The sequence below is a fragment of the Sus scrofa genome, chromosome 3 (assembly GCF_000003025.6).
Source record: "Sus scrofa isolate TJ Tabasco breed Duroc chromosome 3, Sscrofa11.1, whole genome shotgun sequence".
NCBI lineage: Eukaryota > Metazoa > Chordata > Mammalia > Artiodactyla > Suidae > Sus > Sus scrofa.
This window is the reverse complement of record NC_010445.4, coordinates 49,438,649-49,452,895: the sequence shown is the minus strand read 5'-3', so window position 1 is coordinate 49,452,895 and position 14,247 is coordinate 49,438,649. Positions and strand designations below refer to the sequence as shown.

Genomic DNA, 14,247 nt, shown 5'->3' with positions numbered 1-14,247 from the left:
CCAGCCCAGGCAGCTGGCTCAGAACCACGAGGGACCAGAGTGAGGGCTGTCCCAGGTCTGTGCAGGATGTTGCTTTCAGTTACTTCACTGGATTTTCATAGTTTGGGTTGAATGTAGATGAGTTTATTTAAAATTTCCAACATCCTAAATAATAAAACTTACATAATTCTAATACATAATTTACTATATTAGGTAGTTATGCGTTAAAATCAAAGTTGAAGGTACTGAAATAGATAAAATCCGTTCAAGTTTCCAGTGTAGAATGTGTCACAAAGATAGGGATTAACTAATGCAATGTTGACAGGTTTTCTTTTGCTAAACATTAGAGAAGAAAGTTTGTTCTGACTTCTGAAATGTAAGGAACAGTTCTGCTGGATAAAATATTTACCAAAAAAAGAAAAAAAAAAATCTTAGAAGCACTTGGGAAGCTGGCAGGCAAAAACCTGAGAACCTAGGAACCTAGAAAAGGAGGCCCTGTGGCTTGATGCTGTGGAAACTGAGCCATGCTTTCCAAGGCCCCACACTCTCAAGATAGGAACCCTAATAGCTATGACCTCAGGGGGTAACCTGACTGGGTAAACCAATTAGAAGTAAGCCTGCTCTTAGCTCAGGGAACTATATCCAATCACTTGTGATAGAACATGATGGAACATAATATGAGAAAAAAGATGGTATCTGTATGTATGACCGTGTCACTTTGCTGTAGAGGGGAAATTGGCACAACATTGCAAATCAACCATAATTTAAAAAAAAAATTTAAAAAGGAGTAAGCCTGCTCTGCTGAGGTGGGGAGGAGAGTAAAGAAGAGATAGGTCAGAGGAAAGAACGGGAAAGGCAGAGGAAGAAGGGATGAGGTGGGAGAACTGAAGCACAGCATGCTGGCTCACACACAGCGCCACAGCCAAAACCCCGTCACTAGGATGGGGAGAGAGACTGCCCCCCAGTGTTCATGTGTTAGAATAACCAGGTGGAATATCGCTGGCTGGCTGTGTTGACAGAAAAGATGCTGTAAAAGGACCATTCAGGGAGTTCCTGTTATGGTGCAGTGGAAACAACCCCGACTAGGAACCATGAGGTTTCAGGTTCGATCCCTGGCCTCACTCAGTGGGTTAAGGATCCAGTGTTGCTGTGGGCTGTGGTATAGGCCACAGATGTGGCTCAGATCTGGGCTGTAGCTCCAATTCAGTCACTAGCCTTGTAACCTACATATGCCGTGAGTGTGGCCCTAAAAAGCAAAAAAAAAAAAGGACCATTCCGTACAGGAAACTAAAAGGTGATAACACAACATATTTTAAGTTTTTTAATTTTTATTGATATATCATAAAAAGTCCATTTCAGTTCAGTGAATCTACATACATATATGTATGTGTATATATATATATATATACATATATGTGTTTATATATATAAAACCACTACCCATTTCAGTTCAGTCCATTTCAGTTCAGTGAATCTACATACATATATGTATGTGTGTGTGTGTTTATATATATAAAACCACTACCCAGATCAAGATATGGAACAAGGCTGACACTTTCGGTAAAGGGCCAGATAGTAAAAATTTTAGGTTTTGTGGGCCATGCAGTGTGTAAATGAATGGACATCACTGTGTTCCAGTGTAACTCTTTTTAGGAAAACAGGCAGAGGGAAGGATTTAGCACATGAGCCATAGTTTGCCAACAACATAGTGTTTCCAGCACCCAGAAAGTTCCCTCATGCCCTTCCCATTCAGAGGGTAACCACAAGTCTGGTTTCTATCTCTATAGTTTAGTTTCACCTGCTAACATCTGCCTTACACCCTTTTATGTATGTGTTTTATTTCAAGAATTTAATAAGAGGTCTTGGGATTTCCCATAATGGCTCAGCAGTAATGAACCTGACTAGGATCCAAGAGGACACAGGTTCGATCCCTGTCCTCACTCGGTTAAGGATCTGGCGTTGCTGTGAGCTGTGGTGTAGGCTGCAGACGTGGTTTGGATCCTGCATGACTGTGGTGTAGGCTGGCAGCTGCAGCTCCAACTCAACCCCTAGCCTGGGAACTTCCATATATTTTGGGGCCCTAAAAACCAAAAAACCAAAAAAAAAAAAAAAAGAATTTAAGGTAAAAAGTCTGGCTTAATGAAAAGGATTTATTATAGAATGATTTTATTTTTGAGCCTGTCAGGAACACAGTGTAGTGCATTGATTCCAGCGACAGGGCTGTGTAGTTAGGGGTAGAGGTAGAGGTCTTTTGTGTGTGGTCAGACTTGAGGTGGGCGTGACAGCTCAGACCTCAGCTCACCTCTTTCAGAATTTTTCCTTTTATCTTTGCCTTTCAACATTTTGAATGTGATGTGTCTGGATGTGGGTCTCTTCGCATTTTTCTTTCTTTGAGTTTATCATGCTTCTTGGCTGTGCATTTTTAGACAAATGTTTTTTGTTGAATTGGGGGAAGTTTCCAGCCATTAATCCTTAAAATATTTTTCTGTCCCTTTTCTGTCTCCTCCCCTGGTACTCCATCATGCATATGTTGGTATGTTTAGCGATATTCCACAGTGTCTCTATTTCCCTTCATTCTCTGTTTTTCAATTTCTTTTCTTTTTTTTTTTCTTTTTAGGCCCTCACCCTCAGCATATGGAGGTTCCCAGGCTAGGGGTCGAATGGGGAGCTGCAGCTGCTGGCCTACACCACAGCCACAGCACCAGGTCCAAGCTGCATCTGCGACCTACGCTGCCCCTTGTGGCCATACCAGATCCTTAACCCACTGAGCAAGGCCAGGGAGCAAATTTGCATCCTTGTGGAGACTATGCTGTGTTCTTAATTCTCTGAGGCACAATGGGAGCTCCTGTTTTTCAAGTTCATAATCTTTGTTGATCTATCTTCAAGTTCACTAATGTTTTTCTTCTCCCAACTGAAATCTACTATTGACCCTTCTAGTGAATTTTGTCATGCACTTTTCAACTCCAGAATTTCTATTTGATTCTTTTCTTACCCTGTTTACCTCCTTATTAACCAATACCTCAGTTCTCTGAGGAGTGACTGTTCTCATGACCATCCCTTCAATTCTTTAAACGCTCAGCAGTGTTTGCTCTGAGAATCTGGTGTGGCTTGGGAATGTGTTCAGGCCTGTCCAGTCCCACTCTGACTGTCCCTGAGTGGGTACAGCCTGCACGCTCCTGGCCCCCAGGGCTGAGTGGGATTCTGGGATGGCTCTTCTTAGCTCTTTCCCTTGTTAAACTTCAAACTGGGCTGCCATTTTGCTTTTTGCTATTGGTATCCTGGAGCCCCCAGCCCCCTCTTAACTGTCTGCCACCAAGATCGCTCTTGATTTTGACAGTCCCCTCAGGCACAGATTTCTCTATTCTTGGTACCAGATAAAAAGTCAGTGCTCTCGGTGCAGAGCTGCTGAGTTGCCATTCGCAGAGCCTGGGGCAGGACTCCTCCATAAGTAGGTGCTGGGAAGTAGGGGGGCTGGTAGCCCCCAGTCTTCTCAGAGCACACCTTCCAATGTGAAAACTCCACCCTGTGAGCAGGCTGGTGCAGGGGGGATCAGAGCCCCCCCCCCCCGATTTTCAGCCTCTTCCCCTGGGGCAGAGCCCTGGACCATGGGAGCCCTTCCACTCCTGGCTGCAACTGCCCAGAGCAGAGCTTCTGTCATGTGACACGGGGAGTGGGGGCAGGACAGGATCGGCTGTGGCTCAGATGCCACAGGGGCTCACTCTTCTCATTAACATGCAGATTTTCCTGAATAAATGTCTCTCCATTTGCTGTATGCCTCTGGGGATATTTTCAGAGACTAAGTTATTCGGTCTGTATAAATAGTTCCCAGCTAAAGCACTGTTTCACTGGCAGAGGGTCAGCTGAGCTCTGCACCTTTCCATTCCAGAAGTCCCTCCCTGGCAGTTGTTTGAGCCTTGGCTGGGCTGCTTGGAGTCCAGTGGTTCAGCTAGAGATTTGTAGGGCTTTCATGCACATACCATGAGGCTCTCTTTTCTAGAACTTTCCCATTTACTTCCCAGGATCTGTTTGTCCCCAGCTCTGCCCTCTGGTTCTGCAAGCCAGTGAGCTGGCCCTGAGCTCAGAGCCGTAAGAGTGGGAAACCCTCCCTCTTCTTCAAAGACTTCCCTCCAAAGACTTCCTGCTGTGGGTCATGCTCCTGGATTTCCAAATTTTTAAAAATATTTTTGTCCAGGAGTTCTCTTGTGGTGAAGCAGTTTGAGGATCTGGCATTGTCGCTGCTGTGGCACAGGTCCAATCTCTGGCTTGGGAACTTACACATGATGCAGGAGCAGCCAAAACACACACATATATATAATTTGTCCAGAATGGTTGTTACTTGAAGGAGGTTGTTATTCCAACAGAGCTACTCGCTAGACATGGAATTGTGCTCCATCTAGTGTATCATTGGTTTTAATGAAGATCAGGGAAAATGTTCCATCATGAAGACATAGAAAAAATTTTTTTTGAATTTTGCTATTTTTATTTTAAAAAGCACATTTGCAAGAATGCATTTACCTTTATATCATAAAGTAAGAGCCAGCAAAGCAACTAACAAGGTGGAGGGGGGTGGTGGTTATTTTTTTTGAGCAAAGCCTCCAGCCAACAGACCATACAGCCAGAGGCCCGTTTCAGCCACAATCAAGCACTTCTCACAGTGACCAGCACTCAGATTAAGAAACTGGCTTCACAGATGCTCTGCGTAGGTGGGACTTGAGTTCAACCAGATTTTTCTGCTGCATAGCCGATCATTGTATCATACTGCATTATCTTAGAAAGCTAAGGACAAAAAAATCACAGTTGTTATCCCAAAAAGAACCATGCCATGCCCTACCTGGTAAGTTGGCATAAATTCCACATGCCAAGGGCGTGGCCAAAAAAAGGTGAGCACAAAAACCTTAACCTCTTGATGTGCAGTGATTTTTTGGGGTTTTCTGGGTCTAGGGCATAGCGAACCTTTAGAAGTCAGCTCAGGAGCCTACCTGAAAAGGAGTGTTCTATTTAGAGCTGTGATTTCCCTTCTTATCCTTCAGAAACACTCACAGAAGGCTCCCAGGTGGCCTCAGTTGCCCAGGTGTTGACAAAATACAGGTGCGCAGGACATCAACTCTGGTCTGGAGTCACCTGTGCCTCCTGTAAGCCTCCACTCACGGAGGAGAAGGCAGGCAGGTGTGAGGGCTTGGCCGGGAGCACAGGAGAGCATCGAGCTCTGTCCAGAAAAGTGACCCAGTGCTGCCCGCACGTCCATCAGCTCACGTGCTGTCGCTTATGTCACCACATCCTAGGCTGAGCATTAAATTCCCAGGGAGTCTGGGAAAGGGTCAGAGAGGAAGGCAGCTGCCCTGGTGCTGACTGCGGCTTCCTTTTCGATAAAAGGCCTGATGCAATTTCAGTCCGTCAGAGCCCTAGTGGAAGCTGCAGTCAAGTGTTGTTTATGCTGAGACCCTTAACGTTTCATATTTGACCCACTGCACTTGACATAAGATTTCCTCCCGGATCACTTTATCGTGAGCCGGCTCACCTTGCTTTGGGCTCCACGTGACAAAGTTACGGCCTTGGAAATACCATTTTTTTGGCTTTGGCGGGTATTGGCTTGATGTGAGATCTCAGGTCCCAGGCCAGGGATTACTGCCCCTGGCTGTAGCCGCGAAAGCGCCAAAAGCCAAGCACTAGGCCACCGGTCAACGCCCTGACACCAACCCTTCATTAACTCGCGGTAATTGCACTTAATAATTAAAGACACAGTGAAAGAAAGGTCGGTCTATAAAGATAGCATTCAAAAGGATGTTTCCACTCGGATTGTCCTTGCGTGATTCCACGAATGCACAACCACCTCCCACTTCGGGCTCCAGGACCTCCTTCCCTAGGCCTCAGGCACAAGCGCGGAGCAAGGCTGTAAACAGGTGTGGGCGGCACAGGTAGCAGGCGGGGCCGGGGGCCGCGGCACCACCTGGGGGCGGGGCGCGGCGGGGCGGGGCGGGGCGGGGCGCGGCGGGGCGGGGCGGGGCGCGGCGGGGCGGGGCGCACAGGGGGAAAGCAGCGCGAGCAGGCCCTCTAGCGGCTCAGATGTCCTTCCCGCAGTCGGGGCACAGGATGTCGTCTCTCTCGGTGACGAAGCCTCGCCCCACCAGCGACAGCGAGCACTTCTTGCAGTTGAAGCAGTCGTTGTGCCACTGCCGCTCCTCGAAGGAGATGTACTTGGTGCCGCCCAGTCCTGTGGGCGGCGGGGAGGGAGCAGGTGAGGATGGGGAGGAGGCGGGATGGGAGGATGGCGGGGGGGGGGAGTGGGGAGCGGCGGGGGAGGGCGGATGGGGATGGGGTTGAGGGGGAGAGGAGGGAGACGGAGGGGAGGACCAGCGGCGGGGGCGGGGAGGGTGCCCTGGCTGGGTCGAGTCCAGGCCCCGCCCGATCATGGGCCTGGGTGCTGGGCTGCACGCCTAACTCGGATTCTGGGCTCGGGTGGGGGCGCTCCTGAATGAGAAGCAGAGAAACACTCCAGAACAACACGACAGTCACCATAATAAGGAGTCGACTGCGTGGATTTGCCTGTCTCACCGGAGTGAAACTCGGTGAGGCGGGGAGCCTCTCGCTCCTTGACGGGGCGCCCCAGGCCTGGAGTTCCGAGGTCCCGGGCTCATGGACAAGGTGCTAAAGGGGCGCAAGGGAGGATAAACCGTGTCTCCGTGGCGGAGGGCACACGAGGACGTACGTGGACACAAGTCAGGGCTCCAGCGACCGGTGGGAGGAGGGAGGTTGCAAAGCTGTGTGGACAGCAGGGAGGGAACAGGAAGGGCAGAGCATTTCAATTCGGGGGCTGGACTCCCATGCCTAACCTCATGGAGTGCTTAAGGTACCCTGCCGCCTATGACCATGTAGTTGGTCCGTCTAGCCACCAAGCAAGAAAATGCAGGCAAACACGGGGTTCTCTTTGGTGAAATTTGGATCACGAATTCCAATACTTTCCAGAAAGAACGGTTCAGTTTGCCACACTGAGAACAAAGGAACCACATTGGCTACTCCATTCCTAATCATTGGCGGTCTCAGACTAGCAGAAGGTCTGTGGTTCACCCCACAGTTGCTGCCTTTAGTAACATAACTGCCTGGGCCGACCATGGGGCAGCTTCAGCCTAATCCCCCTGGGACGGTGATGACAGCGCTGGGCATAAACCCAGCTCTCTTTCCTTTTTGGCTGCACCGAGGCATGTGGAAGTTCCTGGGCCAGGGAACGAACCTGCACCGCTGAGGTGACAACACCAGATCCTTAACCTGCTGGGCCACCAGGGAACTCTGCCAGCTCTCTTTCTGATACCACACTCCCTCTGCTACTCATGGAGCCATACAGCAAAGCTTTTCACCTCTCTCCCTAAAGTCTTAAATGCTAAGGTACTGACTGCCTTTACCAACCCTAGACCCCTAAGGGCTCTAAGAGACCTGAAGACCACAGAGCCTGGGCTCTGGCCCTGAGGCAGAACCAAACCAGGGATTTAGGCCAGAAGGTCTCAAGCTTTTCTGTGTATCTGAATCATCAGAGAAGCTTTTAAAAACTCTAACACACAGGTCATCTCCGTAACAATCAAATCATGGCCCAGGCAGCTGACATGTTTGAAGCTCACCAGGGGTTTAAAAATGTGAGCAGGACTTAAATTCATTGAGTAATAAAAAATAAATAAATAATAAATAAATAAAATGTGAGCAGGACTTGAGTCTGCCTGGCATCTACTCTCCACACTGAATTATTGGCAAGTTCTGTAGTTCAGCCAGATTTGGGCTCTGGCTCTGCCCCAGTCTTGGGGGATGGGGTGTGAAGGAACAGCCTGGAGCCTGCCCCCACCCTGCAGCTTGGCCTCGGTGGGAAGGTCTCCCTGAGAAGCCAGGGAACATCTGCTCCTCACAGCACAGCCGCGGAGCCTGGAGACACCACCTGCCCCATGCCTGTGCGGCTGTTACATACACACAGCCTGCGGTTTGGAGGAGAATCCACGCAGAAGCAGAAATAAACCTGTTGAGAACAGACCAGAGCGTTTCCGGGAATCAGGTGAGCTAGAGGGAAGCGGTCAGGTGGGGACCAGCAGCGGGACAGAAAAGCTGGTGTCCCCAAGCTGGGGAGACCCAGAGAATCCAAGCACAGTGATTCACCTTTTTGACCTTCAGAGGCAGGGGCGGGGCCCCGGGACACTCACCACTGATGGGGTTGGCGCAGCCTGTACACTTCTTGGCGTACAGGTCGCAGAAGCAGCCCAGGCAGTAGGCGAACTCGTCACGGGACGTGAAGCGCTGGCCGGACAGTGGCTTCTTGCAGGCGGTGCACACGAAGCACTCCCTGTGCCAGGGCTGCTCACGGTACGTGACGCCCCCGCTGGTGATGGGCTGGGGGTGCAGAGGGGCCTCTCAGCTTCCCGCAGGGGCCCGCTCCCCTGCTCATCTGGCTACCGCCTCTGGAGGACGCGACGCAGGCTCCTCGCCCAGGACACGCCCCCCTCCAGACGGGCCCCACCCCTTCCCCAAGCTTCCAGGCCTCTGCTGCAGACCAAAGACCCCCGCTTCCACTTCAAGGCGCGAATACCAGTATGTCTGCCGGGACAGCGCTGCCACCTGGTGGGCAGGTGAGGCTGGGAGACTGCGGCTCGAGGCTGGGGTTTGAACTCACCCCTTGACCCTTTCAGCCCCTTTGTACAGACCCTCTGGCCTCCAGGATTACCCTCGCGTGGAGGAAGGAAAAGGCTTAAAAGACACGGTGGGAAGTTCCTGTCACGGCTGAACGGTTAACCAACCGGACTAGCATCCATGAAGATGCAGGTTCGAGCCTTGGTCTCCCTCAGTGGGTTAAGAATCCGGCGTGGCCATGCACTGTGGTGTAGGTCGCAGACGTGGCTGGGATCCCGAGATGCTGTGGCTGTGGTATAGGCTGGTGGCTACAGATCCGAATGGACCCCTAGCCTGGGACCCTCCATATACTTCGGGTCCGGCCCTCAAAAGACAAAACAAAAACAAAAAACAAACAAACAAAAGATACGGCGGGGCTGGCCGCCACCCTTGGCCTAGCTCCTTGGAAGGTGTGGGAAAGAGGAGCTCAGAGCCTGCCTTCTCACCCCATCTTGTGGTCTTAGGGCACTGGGAAGCCACAAGGAACAGACTGTGCCTCGATTTCATCTAGTACTTTCTTTTCATTGGCTGCTATTCGTATTCGTTTTAAGATGGACAAAGAACAGAACCAGTGAGGCCTCCATCGATGGGGGGCCTCGGCCTCATGGCCGAGGGCAGCAGAGATGGAGTGCAACCATGGCACATTCGCACGTGCGTGCATTTTGCAGCTTTAGTGCTGCTGCGTCATCGCTCCTTCCGTCCTTCCATGATGACAGATATTGCTTCCATTTGACATAAGTAAACTGAGACCCAGAGAAGCTGGCTCACCTGAGCACACACGGCTAGTTAGCAACAAGTCAGGAGCCAGAGAGCCTGCACCAGCTTCTCTGCTGTAAACCATGACGAACCACACAGTTATGTAGCCCCAGATAGTTTGCTGGGAGCAGACTCTATGCACCTGGGCTGTGAGGTCCCTGGATGAAGAGTTGTGTCTGAGACGTTCCTGTGCCTGGAAAGCATGCCCCTGACACCCAGCACCCCAACTCCGTATCCCCCCTCCATCACCATCAGCCTGCGAGGGGCTCTGCAGGACTGAGATACAGGAGCGGGCATCCCACCCAAGGATGTAGGGTGAACGCTCAGAAGAGAATCCTGGGAGAGAAGGATTTTTTTTTTTTTTTGCCTTTTAGGGCCACACCTGTGGCATATGGAGATTCCCAGGCTCGGGTCGAATTGGAGCTACAGCTGCCAGCCTACATCACTGCCACAGCAACGCCAAATCCGAGCTGTGTGTGTGACTTACACTACAGCTCATGGCTCCTTAACCCACTGAGCGAGGCTAGGGATCGAACCCACAACCTCATGGTTCCTAGTCAGATTCATTTCTGCTGCGCCATGATAGGAACCCCCAAAAGGAAGAATTTAAGTAGTAAAGGAAAATGGAACTGAGACAGGGAACTGAGACAAGGGCTCAAGGCAAGTTAGCAATGCCTGGCCGTGGGTAGGTGCAGGCCAGGCAGTAGCATGCCAGCCAGGGTGCCGCAGTGCAGGGAGGCAGCTCCACGGGACCCACAGGTGATTCGGGGCAGCTGCAGGCCCAGAGCCCAGCTGGCTGGTGACAGTGGAGCGGTGGGGAGGGGGGGAACAGCCTGCAGGGTGCAGGCCAGCCTGATTTCCACTTCTGCTCCCTGCCCCACCCACCACCAGGTCTAGGGCTGGTGTCTTGTTCATGCAAGGAGAGAGTAAGTTCTTCCCTTTAATGTCAGGTCACCAGCACATATTTGGAAATGTTCTAGAAGCAGAAAGGAGAAAGGATGTCCATCTCAGGTGACCTCAGAGTCAAGGGATGAAGGGAAGGCAAGCCAGGTGTCACTCCTCAGCCTTTGTGTCTTACAAGCCAAGCCCCTTGAGGAAGGGCCACTAACAGGTGTGCAAGGGCGGGGGCGGGGCGTGGGGAAGGTACCTTTTTGCACTGAATGCACTGCAAGGCGTGCTGCTTCTCATAGCAGGGCACACAGAAGTTCTGGCCGTCCTTAGGGATGAAGCTCTTGGTCCCAATGGGCTGCTGGCAGCGGTGGCAGGTGAAGCAGGTCTCGTGCCAGCTGCTGCCCTTGTATTCCATCTTGCGGGTGCCTGGCAGGAGTCAGAGAGGAAAGAGCAGAGTCGTTAAGGATGGACTGGGGGACCTGGGATCCGTGGTCCAGTCCTGGGATTGGCAAGTCACTTCGGCTCCCCAAGGCTGGGCATCACTTCTATTTTCTGTGGCGGGGGGATTCTTGTTTCACAGCAGCACACCCCGCTCCTGGAGCAGAATCAATATCTGTACAAACTCAATATTTATGTGTTAAAGAGGGTGATGATGAACGTTAGATGGAAAACACTTGTCTCTCTCTCGGCCTCACAGAGCATGCCCAGAGAGCGGGCACAGCTCAGACCCAGCCTCGCAAAGCATCAACCTGGAGCACAAGATCCCCATGACAATCGCCCGCCTGGTTCTCAGCGGGATGGAAATGGGTGGGTGTCAGTGCATCAGGGTTTCCCACCTGCTCCTCAGGGAGGAGCCTCTGCATCACCCACTTGGCACAGCCGGCTGTGCAGACCCCGCTGTGATGAGTCTCGGTGGTTAAAATCCACCCACCTCACTCACACTTCCGTTTAGTAGTGTTCTGATCTCATGACATCATACTTCATTTGAAACACTATTATCAGTTGATGCCTTTACATCATTTCTCAGGTGGCTATGAAGTTCTCAAGAGCTGAATGCCTCTGGTTCACCCCCTCCCCCGCTCCCCATGAGCTTCATTCACAGCTCGTGGCCAGTGAATTCGTGGCCAGAACATTTGTTCTGATGTTTTCCCCATTCTTTGCCAAAAGGGAAACTGCGTATTTATAGAGAGATGGTTCCAAGACTGACATACATGCAAAGCAGTGCTGCCAGCAGGGGGCGGCAAAGCCCCTTCATCCAACCACCTGCAGATGTGGGCCCTCTTCCTTGAGGAAGGGGTGTCTTTTTCTGATTCAAAGTAGTAAGCGAGGAACCAGAAACCCAGCAGAGCTGGGTGACAGCGTGAGCCTGTCCGGAGGCGGTGGTGCGCCTGCCAGGTGTGGTCGGGAGCCAGCATTGCGGTCTGTGACCATCTGTGATGTTCCCGGAGGCGGAGGCGGGGGAGTGGCTGAGCTCTGCACTAAGTGTGAGCTTCTTGTCCTCTTTGTCTAAATTCACTGCAAAACCCACACTGTTTTCATCTTGATTGGGTTGTAGAACTTTCAAAAATCAAACCAAGGAAGGAAGCTAGCTCTCGTCTAGTTTTTTGGTTTTTAAAAAAATATCTAGTGCTTGCATTTCTTTTCTGCACACATCAGGCCTTTCCTGGACACCCTGCCTCTGGTGCCCAGTCCATTTCCTGGGCCATTTCCTGACTTTTCTGTTGAAATCAGCTCGTCCTTTGAGACGGCATCAATGTGACGGCCCTGAGGGTCCCTTTCTCGGCTGCCCTGCTCTGGGCTTGTGCCTCCCTCCCAGCAGGTGCCAGCCAAGCTCCTCCACCGTTTCCCTGTGCAAACCCCAGCGGGCGAGGTGGCGAGGTGCACGTTCCTGGAGAGGAGGGGGGCCATCGAGGACCAGCCGGCCTCTTGGAGGAGGTCTCAAGAATCTCAGGGAAAATTCACATCCTACTGTAAGATACACTTATATTTGTCTCTGTCCAGACGCCAGTTTACATTTTTCTCCCCAATCTGGAATTTCTGGGCCGTTGCCCTGGGAAGCTGCGCCTTTCCCCCCACATGTGGTCCACGGTTCACTGTCCCGGCAGCTGGGCATCCTTGTGGGTGCTGGTCAGGCTGCATCTGACTCTAAATTACCCCACAGCCTTCGTCCTCTTCACGTGTCAGTGTGAACCCAGCCATGTGGAGTGGGGTGACTCTGCAGGTTACCTCAGCTTCCACAAACTGCCATCAAACCCGAGCCCTCGACCTCTGTGGTCAATGAACCACCCAGGGACCATATTTTAGGCTCTTCTCACCCTCACTGTATGTGTGTGTGTCTAACAAGATTTACTTTTTTACATCCTGTACTGAAACATTGCATATGGTATCTTTGTCTATTCTGTGTTTTCAATAAAGATTCCGCTCTCCCATAAAACTAAGCTCCTACCCCCAAAAGCAAAAGATATTGTCTTCTCCTCCCCCATCACCCGAGAGGTCACCGAGCATCATTCCTGGTGCTTGACCAGCTGCAGCCATGCCTTCAGGACAGGACCTGCACAGGGGTGTGGCTCTGAAAGCCACTCCAGCCCAGCAGGCATTTGGAGCAAAGATTCAGGGCAGAGGGGAGTGGGTGCAGTCCCACCTGGCATGATGGCCTTCCTGCACTCCTGGCAGCGGGATGAGTACTCCTGCGAGTAGCAGTCAGTGCAGAGCACCTGGTCCTCCTTGGCAGCAAATGGCTTGTCCACGAGGGAGCTCCTGCATCGCGAGCAGTGGAAGCAGGCCTCGTGCCAGTGCCGGTCCTTGTAGGATAAGTCCTGCAGACACAGGGCACACAACATGGTGAGGGCCAGGGTGTGGGGGCCATGGGGAGTGAGGGGACATGATGGCCCGGCTGGGACGGGGCAGGTGGATGCTTGGGGCCGCTTTTAGACTGGTGGAAGTGAGAGATGCTGTTGAAAAACAAGTGGCTTTCCTCTGGGACTCTCTGTCAGAAACAGGCAGCAAGTTAAAGTCCTCAGTGGTTCTTCCCCTGGACACACAGACCACGGGGTCCTTTGGCCGCAAGGAAGGTGGGTGCCCCGACTGTGGCAGCAGTGACTGTGGTGCCCTGGGAGAGGGGCCAGGCTAAGGATGAGGTCAACCAGGTGGAAAGAGGGTCGGGACAGATTCCCAGCAGGAGCCACCAGCTGTGCATTGAAGACCTGAGGGTGCAGAAAGCTGGGCAGAGAAAGGGCACAGACCGAGAGGGTGAGAACGAGGGGCGCAGGGGGGAACTGTGCCCCAGGGCACAGGCTTGGAGAGAGCCAGCTGGCTGGACCAGGAGCCTGTCTGCGTGGAGGCCGGTGCCTATTCTGTGGTGGGAGAGAGTGGAATGAGTGCTGGGCTCGTGTGTGACAAGGGGGCGTGAGGTGGGGAGGAGGCTGGAGCAGAGACGGTGGCACAGACAGACGGCCCTGCAGAGAGTGGACAGGCACCAAGAGGGACGGACAGAGACGTGCCAAGAAGAGAAGTCCTGCTTTTCAACAAAGAGTGGGAAGGAGAAATGAACCCAGGAGAGAAAACAGCGTCGGCTCTGTGACACCTGTAGTCTCGCCTGAGGAATGACAGGAAATCTTCTCATGTGTGTCTTTTAAAGTGCAGTGTGAAAGTGCCAGCACAAAATTATCAGACCCTGTCTACACCCAGCTGTCCCCGGGACGGGATTATTTATCCACTGCTTTAGGGTTCCCAGCTCTGACCCAAGGCCATCGTCCCCTCCAAGTGAGGCAGGAGCAGAGCCACAGGCCCGGCTCCCCCGCAGGGCCCCCAAATGCCTGCCACTCCCGCACACGGTCAGCAAGGCATCCCTGGTGCCCAAACCAGGAAGCCGGCATGATGCTGAAAACACACATCCTGGACTCGATTAGAAAGCCCCCAACACCCACTAAACCTGGAACCCAAATTGGAACAGTCTCTTTGGCTAGAATACCAGGGTGTGTG

At 52.1% G+C, this 14,247-nt stretch overlaps 1 protein-coding gene across 5 annotated transcripts in view; it reads right to left on the bottom strand.

Moving 5' to 3' along the window:
- FHL2 (four and a half LIM domains 2) overlaps window positions 4,437-14,247 on the bottom strand; it is a 58,560-nt gene continuing 48,749 nt past the window's right edge. For all 5 annotated transcript variants that reach the window (XM_021087113.1, XM_021087116.1, XM_021087117.1 and 2 more), the window contains 4 exons: window positions 12,908-13,082; window positions 10,523-10,692; window positions 8,157-8,343; window positions 4,437-6,190 (listed from right to left, as the gene is read on the bottom strand). In XM_021087113.1, coding sequence (XP_020942772.1) covers window positions 6,039-6,190; window positions 8,157-8,343; window positions 10,523-10,692; window positions 12,908-13,082 — 684 coding nt within the window. In that variant the 3' untranslated portion in view covers window positions 4,437-6,038. The remainder of the gene's footprint in view (window positions 6,191-8,156; window positions 8,344-10,522; window positions 10,693-12,907; window positions 13,083-14,247) is intronic.